The sequence below is a fragment of the Zeus faber genome (genome assembly GCF_960531495.2).
Source record: "Zeus faber genome assembly, chromosome: 21".
NCBI classification, from domain to species: domain Eukaryota; kingdom Metazoa; phylum Chordata; class Actinopteri; order Zeiformes; family Zeidae; genus Zeus; species Zeus faber.
Window position 1 is genome coordinate 13,549,275 of NC_137208.1, and position 13,999 is coordinate 13,563,273.

At 43.5% G+C, this 13,999-nt stretch overlaps 1 protein-coding gene across 1 annotated transcript in view; it reads left to right on the forward strand.

The window, feature by feature from the left end:
• exoc4 (exocyst complex component 4) overlaps positions 1-13,999 on the forward strand; it is a 153,465-nt gene that overhangs the window by 35,272 nt on the left and 104,194 nt on the right. Inside the window, exons 9-10 of the mRNA XM_080022593.1 lie at positions 9,819-9,964; positions 11,188-11,276. Coding sequence (XP_079878719.1) covers positions 9,819-9,964; positions 11,188-11,276 — 235 coding nt within the window. The remainder of the gene's footprint in view (positions 1-9,818; positions 9,965-11,187; positions 11,277-13,999) is intronic.

Here is a 13,999-nt window from a genome sequence, read left to right on the forward strand (position 1 = left end):
TTGTCAGTGGTCACATCCCTGCTTCCTTTAAAGGAGTGCAGTAAACAAAAACAATGAAGAACTCTGTAAACTAATCCCAGAACAGTGTTGTCACCGTACACATGCATTCGCCAACAGTACAGTGAGGAAATTAACCGGGAAAGTGTCTTTTTTTTTTTTTCTTTTTTTTTTTTTAATGTGGCCTTTTTTCTTTTACTCAAAAAATGACGTTTCACAGTGAGTGTACTGGTACGTTAATTCTCTCTCCGGCTGGCTCTCACGCTGTTGCTCAGGCTGACGCTGGGCTTGAATAAATAAATCATCTCATCAACAGATAATTAACCAAAGCAAAGGAGAGATCATCTAATGCATGGGCCAGAAATTCATAAATGAACATCGGGGGCTTAAATATGCAAGCTCTTCTCTCTGCTTGTCAGTGGAGTGAAGGTGAGGAGAATTGAACTGCCAGAGAGAAGCCAGAAGACAATGATTGCCGAGGATAGCTTTTAATTAGATATGAAGAACGGACATCGCTATGTTGTTCTAGCCCAACATTTTAATCAAAACGTCACATTTATTCTTCCCTCCAAAGTGCTGTCATATTTACATATTGTGATAGCATGGTTAAATGTAGCATGTCGATACCGTCAAAACCTCGCCTTCAGCCTAGTGGTTCCTTTATGAATAAGAAGCAACAGAGGCTGGACTCTAAAGAACTACGTTCATTTGAAGTACATGTGACAGAAGTAGTTCTGGGTCCAGCGGACACAATGAATCATTTGTTTTCTCGGCCGAGCAAGTCCCATTTCCATCAATACCAGCATTCTGGTATTCATTTTTATTTATTTATTTTTTTCTTTTGGTTCGCTCACGGTAGATAATCTCTGCTGCAGACATGTGAAGGTGTTAATTGTGTTGATGATTTCAGAAGGTAGGTCTCGCTGATTTAATATGTATGAAATAATCAACGCTCAACATTTTTCATGTACACATACGTGTCATGTCATAATTATATGAGTAATATTAAGAGATGCACCGATTGCAATTTTCTTGGCCGGTTCCGATATTTTGGTAAATAACTTTTACGTTGTCGTCCAATCATTTTGAGTTTATATCCGTGATCGTAAACATCTACTTTTCTCATAATTTGGTCTCATTGGGTATATCTGCTGTACGTCAACGATAAATACATTGCGTGATCTGACCACACTCACGTGATAGGACAGCTGCACATATGGACGACCACTGCAATTTTCAGGTATCATTCTCAATAGTGAGAATGCTGATTTTGACAGTGTGATTATTATTGTCGATTATTCACTATGGAACAATAATAGAACATGAAACTATCCCTAAATTCCAATAAAATACAACATGGAACGGTCACTCAGTTCCAATATAATACAACATGGAACGGTCACTCAGTTCCAATATAATACAATATGGAACTGTCACCAAGTTTCAGTGAAACCTGTAACTCTGACTGAGTTTTTGGAGGACACAACATACACCGATCAGCCGCAACATTAAAGGAGCAATAGACAACTTTTTACTTTCACTTATCATTATGAAGTTAATGTTGATCGCGCAGTGTAATGGCTTTAGAATAATGACACGATCGGTGTTTAGATTGGTTCCCTGTAAGCCTTAATATCGCTATGCTTTCCGATTGCCACCTGGTACAAACTCCCGGGAAAATGGTCAATTTACGGCAGTGCGTCAACTAATGCGCAACCATCAACGGCAATGGCGGACGCCGCGCCATCTACTCCTGGTAGATCATAAACCTCTGAATATAAAAATGACTCGTTGAAATCGTTTGAGAAACGTAAACATTATTCGTGCTTTTCATCCAGGGAAAAAAACGCAGCTCCCCGTTTACCTGTATTTGTTTACAGGCTAGTCTTTCACGTTCCAATTTGGCCGCAGCGTTGAGGGATCGCAGCTACGAGCCGAAGCAGTCAATGCGGCGTCTGTGTATATATGTCTGCGATTGAGCAACCAAAAGAAATAAAATCAAACTAAAATTGTGACAATTTCAGTTTAACTTTAGTAAACGTGCTGCTTTCTTCTCTTATTTCCAAAGTGGCGTCGATCATTTACCCGAGTGCTCTGAGCGATCATAAAGCCATCCGGATGTCTTTGCGACAGTGGTGGAAAAGTTGTCTATTGCACCTCTAAAACCACCACTAATTACCACTAATATTGTGTAGCCCCCCCCCCCCCCCCCCCCCCGGCCCGCCAAAACAACTCTGACCCGTCGTGGTGCATGGTCTCCAAAAGCCCTTTGAAGACGTTAGCAGCAAATCCTTTAAGTCCTGTAAGTTGCGAGGCGGGGCCCCCCACCCCATGGCACCCTGGCCATTCATGAGGAGGATGGGGGCGAAAATGTGATCCATCCGACCAGGCCACCTTCTTCCACTGCTCCATGGTCCAGTTCTGACGGCTGTAGGCGCTTTCAGCGGAAGACGGTCCGCACGGGCAACTCTGACCGGTCTGCATCTACACAGCCCCATTCGCAGCAAGCTGTGATGCACTGTGTGTCCTGACACATTTCTATCATAGCAGCATTAACTTTTTCAGCAATTTGTGCTACACTAGCTTTTCTGTGGGCTCGAACCAGACGGGCTGGACTTCACTCCCCAATTACATCAATGAGCCCATTGGCCCCCTTGACCCCATCGCCGGTCGTCCTTCCTTGGACCCCTTTTGGTAAGTACTAACCACTGCAAACCGGGAATACCCCACAAGATCTGTCGTTTTGGAGACGTTCTGACCCAGTCGTCTAGCCATCACAATTTGGCCCTTGTCAAAGTGGCTCAGATCCTTACGCTTGACCATTTTCCTGCTTCCAACACATCAACTTCAAGAACTGACTGTTCACTTGCTGCCTAATACTGTATATCCCACCCCTTGACAGGTGCCACTGTAACAAGATGAGCAATGTTATTCACTTCACCTGTCAGTGCTTTTAAAGTTGTGGCTGATCAGTGTATAACTAAGATAGAAATGTCAATTTCAAATGAAAATGGCCGACTCTTCTCGCTCTCACTGGGGGTCCTCCTTTGCTCACTGTGCATTATGTCAACTGAATCAAATCGAGCGTCTCATTTTACTGAGTGACTCGTCAAGAACAGAGTCTCAAAAAAGAGTCCAACCTTACTACCAACAACCGGAGCACTCCGCTGTAGTGACAGCGATAGATACGCAGTCTGCACAATTTTGTAATATTGTCAGGCGATGGATAAATAATTTAACCGTACTCTAAAATAATTTAATCTTCTTCGTTTACCTTGAAGTACCTCCAAACTGTGGACATTTTATTTCTTTCTCTCTTTTTTAAGCGTGGACTACGCTACCATGCGAGATTAGGTTTGTATCTGGTTTCAGAGTACGAGTACATGGGCACTGTATCGGGCGTGTAAATTTGACTAGTACAAAATCGGGTATATCTGACACCAATCAAGCTGAAAACCGGCCGATTCTGGCCACCTGCCGATCGATTAGTATAGGCAGATTTTTGGTGAATATTTTTTCATGGCTCATTGCCTTCTCTGTGTTTTAATACTGTAGTCAATAAAATCAAATTACATTGTTTGTTACAGTAGAAATACAGTACTGAAATCTACAAATAAAGGATTATTGCTGGATTATTATTGTTTTTGCGTAGGTGCAGCTGGAAATGTTTTTATTTTCTTGTGTTCCACGGTAAAATTCAGGATAAAGAAAGTGTTTAAAAAAAAAAAAAAAGGTTAAATTGTCGCCAGGTAGACCTTTAGTAGTAGATCTTTTTTTATCCTTCTATTTTGTTTATCTTAGCTTTTTTTTGTTGACATTTTTTTCTTTTTTCTTTTTTGGTGCCGTCCCAGCATACTATGACTTCTGCTGGTTTGACAATGACATCAAATTCAAAAGCTGACTCAGTTCTTAAGGATAGTGTCCAGAGAGACATTGTCACCCCATCAAAGCTGCGTTCCCCACTTGATGCCAAATTCTTGGCATCAAAACAACTCGGAGACAAAGCAAGGACACAGCAAGGGGGGGGAAAAAAAATGGATTTCAGTGTACGTGCCGGCACATCGTCTTTTCCTCCGTCGACAAGATAGCCTTCAAAGCGATGACGAGAAGCGGTGCGCTCCAGGTGGGAATCCCCATTGGTTCACCGTCGTTCTGTGGCAGTCGTAGTCGTCACGGCTGTATCTCTGTGTGAACTTGGAGGTTATTGAGGTTTCTGGAAGGCGATCAATAAAGGGTGTGCACAGAAACCCCCCCCTTTTTTTTTTTTAATCAGCCAAGGACGTTTTTGGCTTCAAATTCAAGCTCGCGGCCATGGATATCAGTCAATACGTTTTGTGAGAAAACACCAGCCAGGGGACGAGGTGGAAAGCAATTTCAATCGTAACATGGGAAGTTAACAAAGCCTTTGTTTGTTTTTTCCGGCCTTATGAATACGAGGAAGTAATTTACAAGGCAGTAAATAAAGAAGGAATGAATATTGATATTTTACCTTTTTTATTGTTGGTGATCCACTCCTTAGTTAATCCAGTCCCAAATGCCCACCTGGAAAACCTTTCTTCATAATTACACTCGAAAGAAAGAAATTCGAGAAAAAAAAAAATCGAAGACGCGGCTCCTGTTTATTAAGAGCGACGGATGCAGGAACTGTCACACGCTTTCTCTCGAACAAAGGTTCACATTAGGTCAGGGGGAGATGGAGGAGGTACTGATGAGTTACAGAGGGTAAATATCACTTGCCGCACAGCCCAGTGGGCTGAGTGAAGTTTGGGATGAGACCCTCACCTCCCCTCCTCATGGCTTGGAGCCCGCCGAGGAGCGTGGGGCTCTCCGCTGTGGTCCCCACACCCAAAACATTCCATGGTCCCCCATGCGTGGGGAAAAAAATTCATTAACTTCTGATTTAGATTTAGATTCTAAGTCGGATATGAAATGATCGAATGATACACGGTTATTCCTTTCTGTTGATAAAGCAATATCCGGAACTTCGACGCTCGTCGCGTCGCGCAGGTAAAGGGGAGAAAAAGTGCGCGTCCACCCGGGCGTCGTGTTAACATAGGAGCCAATCAAAGGTAGAGTTGATTAAAAACCTGGGACTATTGCGGAGTCACCACGGGACTGAAACCCGGGTGTTACCTTTCCCCACTAATGACAAATGCCAGATGTTAGCAGGTGTTACCGGATTTTCGGCGCAGTGTGAAAAGGGTATAACTCGCATACAAACACACACACACACACACCACATAAAGTTAATATGCACATTCCTGCTCGGTGGTATCTGGTGTGAAAAGCCCTACCCGTGTTACATCTTACATCTTTTTTCCACCCCAGTCCCTTTTACCTGATGCACACTTTTATGACTCAGCCATTAATATTGATTTTTTATTTATTTATTTATTTTTTTACTGCGTACAACTGTCCCCTCCTTTTCTTTCTATTCACATTCTATGTTGGAGGTGTGGGAAGACACAATGTACGGTTTTACAAAGAGTCTCTGGGACTAATGAAGTAGAGATGCCATTCCGGCTGCAATGAGGAAGTTGCTACAGTAACCACAAACCCTAATGCCAGATCGTTACCCTGCACATCTTAATTGGAAACAAATTTGCTTGCTTGTGTCTGCCCCATGATACGGGAGTTTGTTATTTACTTGGTTCCAGTCATATCGTAGTTTACAGACGTTGCAGTGCATGTCAGTCGAATGAAATCTGGACTTTTGATCCAATCTCTCATTGAGTCACATATGTGCTGTGCCTCCCACCCTGTCACCCACCGGTAGATTTAGGAGGGAATGGATTATGATTTGGTGTAAACTTGTATCTAAAAGGCTGAATTCAAAATTCACTTCCTTTTCAACTGCAAACAACGTATTCTTTCCAATACACTGCGGACCATTTTTGAGTTGTGGACAACATGACACAACAGTAAGTTAATGGATTTGCCACATTTTTTGTAGAATGGACCTACTGATGAACTATCTTTTTTTTTTTTTGCAAACAGTGACTCAGCTAGATTAGCACATAAACAGTTATTGTATTCAGGCAAAATGCATGCAAGATGCAAAATTTACCCCGTACTAAACATATATGCAAGCCTTTGCGAGATTAACCACGTCTGTGTGCATGTGATGCATTGTTTTCGGCACAAGGATACTTTAGAGGTATCACTTTCAGGATGCAAAATGGTTTTACTATCCTGATGTGATATTTGTGTCACATGGGGTGGCGGCGAGGCCGTGTTGTACTGCTCTGCTGCTCTGCCACGGTGCCTGGCTCTAGGTGCTTGGAGTGCTGCAGCTCTTTGTTTTGGCGACTGTGATAATGCTGCCGTTCATCATCCCTAAGCTGACTGTGACAGAGGGACCTTTGGCTCACTTCCTCCCCCTCTCTCTCTCTCTCTCTCTCTCTCTCTCTCTCTCTCTCTCTCTCTCTCTCTCTCTCTCTCTCTCTCTCTCTCTCTCTCTCTCTCTCTCTTCTCTCTCTCTCTCTCTCTCTCTCTCTTTCTGGCCTCTTCTCTCGTTGCTTTTCCTTCTCTCCTTAGATTCTCGATGTGTCGTTTCTTCGCCTACTTCCCCCCCCCTTTTTTTTTTTTTCCATTGTGTTTTTGTTTTGTGGTTACTTTGATTCTGCAGATTATATGCCCATTATTCACTTCTTCCTCTTCCAGTACATCTTTCTACTTGTTGAAATGTCCATTCTCTCTCTCTCTCTCTCTCTCTCTCTCTCTCTCTCTCTCTCTCTCTCTCTCCCTCTCCCCCTCTCTCTCTTTCTGCATTACCATTTTCTACCTAAGCTCACTGTGTGTCTTTTACCATCTCCCCCTTTTCTATTTCCCTCTCCCAGTCATCTTTCCTCTCCCCCGCCCATTTTTTCCTGACTTCCTCCATCAGCATCATTGCTGCCTTTAGCAGCAATGATGCTGCCACTCACTCAGTCTCAGCTGCGCCCGGTGTTTGCACCCCTGAAGGTAGGGCGGCCCCCGCCTGTGCCACCACGTGAGGTGGGCTTCACTAATGAGCTCATCGGCCACACAAAGGTGACAGTAATAAGAGATAATACGACCAGAAAGAAGGACCCAGATTGGAAAGAGACAGGGCTGTTGCTGGATTAAAGGTGACCTTAATAAGATGTGGTGTCTTTGACGTGACAGGGCGGTGGAGGGAGGAAAACGCAAACAGGCACGCGCGCTCCCATGCGTGCACGGACGTACTCAAGAATACACAAAAAGTTTGCTGATACATCCATATAGTGTTTCCAGAGTGAGACTTTGATTGCATTTAATGTGGCGGGTGATTGATGGGTACTGCGCATTCACTGTAACTAGGCATCACCAATGTATTAATTTCTCTCTCGCAACTCTCTACTTTATAATTAGATCTCTCACAGCAATTGGATTATATATTTCAGAAAAGGTCTCAAGCTAACACTAACAAAGTTAGGATGCTCCAATTTTGCACAGGGTGGCATTGCAACAATGTCACCTATGAACAGGTAGCAGTTGTTGCCAAGACAACTTTGTGTATTTTAAAGGTATAATTATGCGTCTTTTGAGGTGGTGGCTGAAAAAGTCTTTTTTTGGGTGAGCTCGCTGAAGCTACTTCTTCACCATGGTACAGGAATTAAATGAAGAACCATTTAGTACCGGAATCTTCTGACAACTTAGCAGCTCATAATAAAGTTCTTTGTTGGTTTTGTTTTTCAGATTTTTGGCTTTCTGTTATCTTCTATAACAGTAGAACTAAGTAGCGAGGGGAAGCGAGTGTTAACGAGTTAGCAGGGACTGTTAAATAAGCTGTTTAAAAGTATTCTGGTATTGGTTATTACCAGTATATCAGTATTTGCGATTGGTGTACTTGATGATTCTCAAATCTGGTAGCCAGCGTCTGGACAATCAGAGTCGTTCAGTACCACAAACTCCATCCTGATCGTTCCTGTTCCCACGCACAGCACCACTTTGAGTGCGGGCACTTCTTTGGGACCAGGACCTGTTTGTTTTTGGAGTTTCCTGCTCCATAAAACTCTCCTGTGGAGGAAATACCGGGAACAGAATTCCTGTTTCCTGAACTAGTTGTAAAGTCGGGTTGTTGTCCACATAATCCTCTTGGACAGTCGTCGAACCTTTCCAAAGCCCCCCCAGGTACCTCTTTAATGCAGCTGGAGGTCCCGAGAACCACACCTGTTTTTAAACCTCACAGAGAGGTCTGCAGACGGAGACAACTGCAATTTTTTTTCGTTTTATATTTTACTCTCTTTTTCTTGCTTTTATTTTCCTGCTTATGCACTTTTCTCCTCTCTTTCACCTCTTTTTTAATGGTTTCGCTCTGTCTCTAATCCTTTTCTCCTTTCTTTTTCCATCTCAGCTCTTCCCTCTCTCATCTTGTCCTAGCAGTACAGTTAATTGCCTCCAAAGTTCACTCTGTCTATGGGCAAATGCAATTAAAGCGGGGTTGGGGCCCTTTTGTCAGCCAAGCATTGGCAAGTGTGGGGGGGGGGGGTGTTAGCTTGCTAGCTAGTGGGGGCTGCGCTCCATCAGCTCATCATTAGTATTTAATACACTTATAGGATTATCCACCGTGCTGGTCGAGTGACAATTGGAGGCCCAAGTGTCGCCAGTGGGGGATGAGCGAGGGTGATGGGGGGCCTGAGCCATGACCAGAGTGTGTGCGCTTGTGGGTGCGCGACTATTCGTCTCTACATTTGTTTGTATGTGGTGTCTGTGCGTGTTTGTATTTGTGAGTCTGCATATTGAGAAGAAAACTCAAGGAGTGACTTGTATTGCTCTCTTTGTGGGGGCATGTGGAGGCATGGCGTACACGGGTGTAACACGTATGCTGTCGAGTGCTCGTAAAGGCTTTCCCATGCATCGACGGGGGTATTTCTCTGCGGTGTTAATTGCATCATTACGGGCGGGATGGATTTCCATCTGTTCGGCCATTACTCCTGTTCCACTTTGGGCCGACCCGCACTGTGCGTCAGAATAAGACGCACACAGGCTAAATGGACCCAGTAAATTATGCAGCTATTAGAAATGGAGGGCTATTTTAGAACATATGTGTTGAGACGGGAAGAGCAATGGTGAGAAAAGGGAAGAGGTAAAGAGAGAGGGAGATAATAATAGACCAAGAAAAATGGAAAGCAGTGAGGGATGAGGTGCAGAGAGATTTTGAAAAATGAGAGTAAATTTTAAGCGACAGTAAGAAACGAGCAGATGGAATGATAGAGTATAAGAAGTTCACTTTCTGCGGATTTGAAACGTATCGTTTTCTGGCTATTGTTAGAAGTTGATAAGAGTTTTATGAAGCATGATGCGACATTGATGGGTTACACCATGGATCATGATGACAGATCGGGGAAATGGAAGAGAGGAACTTTAATGACGGTTGTCAAAATCATCCTGTCTAGTCACTGTTTGGAGTCTATCTTGGTCTCTCTTTAGTTTGCCAAGTTTAGCTCTTTTTTCCACTACCTGTTGGCACGAAGTGTGATCTACTCTGTTGCCCTTCCTTCTGAACTCAGCAGTTGCCTGGAGACGCTGCAAAAAAATTGTTGTCTTTGCGACTGTCAGATTCACTTGCAACTCAGCGACACAAAGGTAGCTGATAACTTTTACTGAATTTAAACATAGTGAACATTACACTTTTCTGTATAAAGTGCAGAGTTGCAAACTGCACATGGGGGTTTCGTCACTAAGTGTTCCTTTTGAAACGGTAATCGGAAACGGTAACCCTAACCCTCACCAATTCAGAAGATCGGGACAGTACCGTGACAGTCGCAACATTGTCCGTTCCTTATCGGGTTTTTGACATTGTGTTATATGTTGTTTAGGTTCTGCTCATGGACTATCTGGATGTGAAGAACAGCCGCAGTGCTGCAGAGCCCTCGGCCCAGCTCTCATACGCCAGCACCGGCAGTGAATTTGCTGCTTTTTTTGCCAAGAAAAAGCCACAACGTGCCAAGCAGTCCCTCTTCAAGTAAGACTTTGTCTCTTCACTCGTACATCCTGAATATAAGCGGTCTTATCAGAAGATTTACACTTAATAAGTTATGTAACGTACACCGATCAGCCACAACATTCAAACCACTGAGAGGTGAAGTGGATAACATTGATCGTCTCGTTCCAATGGCACCTTTCAAGGGGTGGGATATATTAGGCAGCAAGTGAACAGTCAGTACTGTAGCATAAGTTGCTCTAAAAGTAGCTGTGTAGCCACAGACCGGTCAGTGTGTCCACTGGCGAAAGTGTCTATAATGGGCACGTGAGCGTCAGAACTGGAACATGGAGCAACGGAAGGAGGTGGCCTGGTCTGATCACCTTTTGTTCTACATCATGTGGATGGGCGGGTTTAGGGTCCGATCCGATCAAGCATCTGTGGGATGAGCTGCAACGACAAGCCCGATCCATGGAGGCCCCACCTCTCAACTTCCAGGACTTAAAGGATCTGCTGCTAACGTCTTGGTGCCAGATACACCATGACACGTTCAGAGGTCTTGTGGAGTCCATGCCTCAGAACTGTTTTTGCGGCATAAGGGGGGATCTACACAATGTTAGTGCTTATAAGTGGTGATTTTAACATTTTGGCTGGTGTATATTTCCTAGGCATATTCAACTTCACCTTGCTCACATTATGTGATAAATGTTTCAAATTAAAAATATTTAGTGCAGTCATGGTCATGAAACTTAGGTTGATGATGAATTGTAACAATCACAAATTATTGCGATTAACAGTTACCTTTTTTTGTTAATTTTATGCCTCTATATTAGTGGCATGAAATAAAACTTAGAAAAATACATGTCTACCTATCGCAGAAGAGCCATTTATTGGTATTAAACATTGGAAGATAACATTTGGGTATTGTTAACCTGCCTCAAAACAACTTATGGAAACTCAAAACTCACATTCATTTTCCAATTTCTCCAACATTAGCGGTTTTATTTGGTTTAAAAATACCCTCAAATTTGGATGGTAACATATAATATGTGATATGTGGATTCTTAACGATTTCACAAAAAGAACACAATCTGCTCAAATAATTGCAATCAGGTGGTCGTGTAATAATTGTGACAGCTATAAAAATATGTCCAATAACCAGAGCAATTTTACAGTAATTTCCTCTTTGAAGCTGTGCTTTGTCGCCACCCCATCTCTGGGGTGCACTTTGCTGTGTTCTGAGCGAACCCTCCTCCGTGTCTTAGATTCGAGTCCTCGTCGCATGCCATCAGCATGAGCGCCTACCTGCGAGAGCAGAGGAGGGAGCTCTACAGCAAGAGCGGAGAATTACAAGGTAAGGAGCGGAGGTGAAAAGGTGGGGGGGGGGGAGGCGGTCACATGGTAAAAGACAGCAGAGGGATAAGAGCATAGAGACAGTGTGTTGGGGGAGGGAGGGGGAGGGAGGGAGGGAGAGAGAGAGAGAGCATTTAAGGTGAGGAGAGCAGGGATGTGTCAAAATTATTTTGCAGTTGAGTAATATTTTGTACTGGAATTTATCAAACAGAAAAAAAAAAACACGTTCACCATTTATTTGTATTTATTGTTAAAATCTAAGGGATTTCTTATTTATTTTGTTTTCCTGCGGGTCAAGCACGTTAGTGTTTAAATTTAGGCTTTTTTATAGTCTAATCCAGTGGTTCTCAAACGTTTTCCTACAAAGAACCCTCAATTTGATACTCTCTGGGTCTCTGGGAGATTCTTATTGTTGGATCTGATTTAGTCCAAACTTCCATCGCTGTCTTCACTTTAGTTAGAGATGACAGTGAATTGTAAACCCAAAATCCACAAATTCCACAAGCAAGGAGACGAGAAGCCAGAAGAAGAAGAAGAAGCAGCAGCAGCAGCAGAAGAAGAGCGAGGGAGGTTGAGGTGGAGGCAAAAAAAAAAGAGGGTGACTTTGCAGAATCTGCCTGCTGGGGGAAGCCTTGAAAAACCCCCTCTCTCACACACACACACACACACACACACACACACACACACACACACACACACACACACACACACACACACACACACACACACACACACACACACACACGCACACATACACTGGAGAGTTTGTTGTTCGACTGCTGCTACTACTACTCCCTTTTTCTTTCTCTCTCTCTCGCTCTCTCCCTCCCCCTCCCTCTTACTCTTTGTAGCTCTGCGATGACCTTGAGCTTTCAATCAGCAGTGTCTGACCAATGTTTGCCTAGGATCTCTCTCTCTCTCTCTCTCACGCCTAGCTCCTTGTTGACATCATCTGAATAACTATGAAGGAAGATGGAGAACTTCAACAACATGACGTTGCTTTTAATCCATCCACAACTACTCGTGCTGAGTGATATTGAAATAATCGAATATCGCAATGTTTTTGGACGAATAACACAATAGCGATAATTTTACAATATTTTGGGGATGGCTATTGGTGTTTTTATTTAGAGGCGTTGATTAGAACAACTAGAACAGTGCCTTTGTCTCATATGAACTCCGGGCAATGTCTGGGAAAATCAGGTCCGGACATTGTCATTTTGCCATTTCACACATTTAGCACACAACAGGAGATTGTCCTTGTCAGAAGTGTTCTCACCTACCGGCAATGCTCCGTTTGATTTAGGTGAGGGGTGGCGCCTGGGTAGAGCGTGCAGGAGGCAGGACATGACGCAAAAAGTATACTGCGGATATTGCAGTGTTTTGTTACAGCACATCAAAGATAGCAGACGAGGCTACCGACTCATCCGTAATGACTCCTTTTGCGTTGATATTCATATTGTTTTTTTATCGGATGGAGCGAGAGTGTGTGTTGATGATAGAAATGTCATCCACAAGCCCACTCGGTCGCTTTGAATTCATCCGGACAGTGATCTGCTCGATTCACACATGGGCCCAATCGGACATTAGACAGACTTTTTTTACTCGGGAGCTGGCATTGTTAACGACGGTTTAATGTCCAGTCGATCTGATTCGGGCATTTGCCCAAAAATTGCATCACTTTAATGCAATGCAGCCTTTAAGACATAATGTTACTGTCTTGCATTATTGCAATTACCAAAATCCCAGACAATATCTACAGTACATCGCCCTGACCACTACTGTGCACCACTGACCCGCTGACCATACCAAATCCCCATAATTAATATTGCGGCAAAACATTTGAAGCTCCAAGTTATATTCATCATAGACTGGCGTTGGAAGAGATTTAATAGTCATACCTTCGCAACTCATCTTTGGTATCTTATGAAGATGTTTTTAGGGAACCATGTCTTCAATTTGATAACGGTCATTGCTAGTCCTCTAAGCATATGTCAAAAGAAAGGTGTGAGGAACAGCATTGATTAACTCTGTAAAAATGAAAGGACCCAATGGCATTGCAATAACGGCTTCTATATTTCCCTCTCCGTCAGTGTCATGGAAAGGAAGGGAAAAATAATGTTTCTCCTTTCTTTATTTTTTTTTCAACTGGTTGAATGCCTCGCAGCGTTCATAAGAAGATGAGATTTCTCAGGGCTTTCATTTCGCCTGTCACAATACATAGCGACAACCACGAGACCACAGCCGGGGCCTCATTGGCTGTGAAGAGATTGAAGCAGTAAGAAATCATTAAAAAAAAAAAAAAACCTGAAATAAGTCTGCTGTGATGGAAGGAGTGTGAGGGGGGGTGGGGGCTGGATGGATGGACGGAGAGGAGAGGCGGGTTAAAAGTCATTGTTTTCATCAGGGTCCAGCAAAGAAGCCATTAGAGGGTTTCTGAAGGAAGAAATTAGAAAAATATGTATTGAGACGGGGGGAGGGAGGGGTGGGGGACTCTCTCGCTTCAAATTAAACTAACTGTAGAGGAGAGGGAGGGGGGTGTGGTGGGGTGGCAAAGGCGCTAAAAAAAAAATGAAAGATTGAGTTGATGAGTTCTTCTGGGTACAGGATTACTCAACACTTAAAGCCCAGCCATGTGTGCCGCTACGCCTCGCTGTAGTCCTAGAGTTTCCTCAGTTCCTTGCAGCCGTCTGCTTCAAGTCAAAATGGTGATTAAGTCGGACT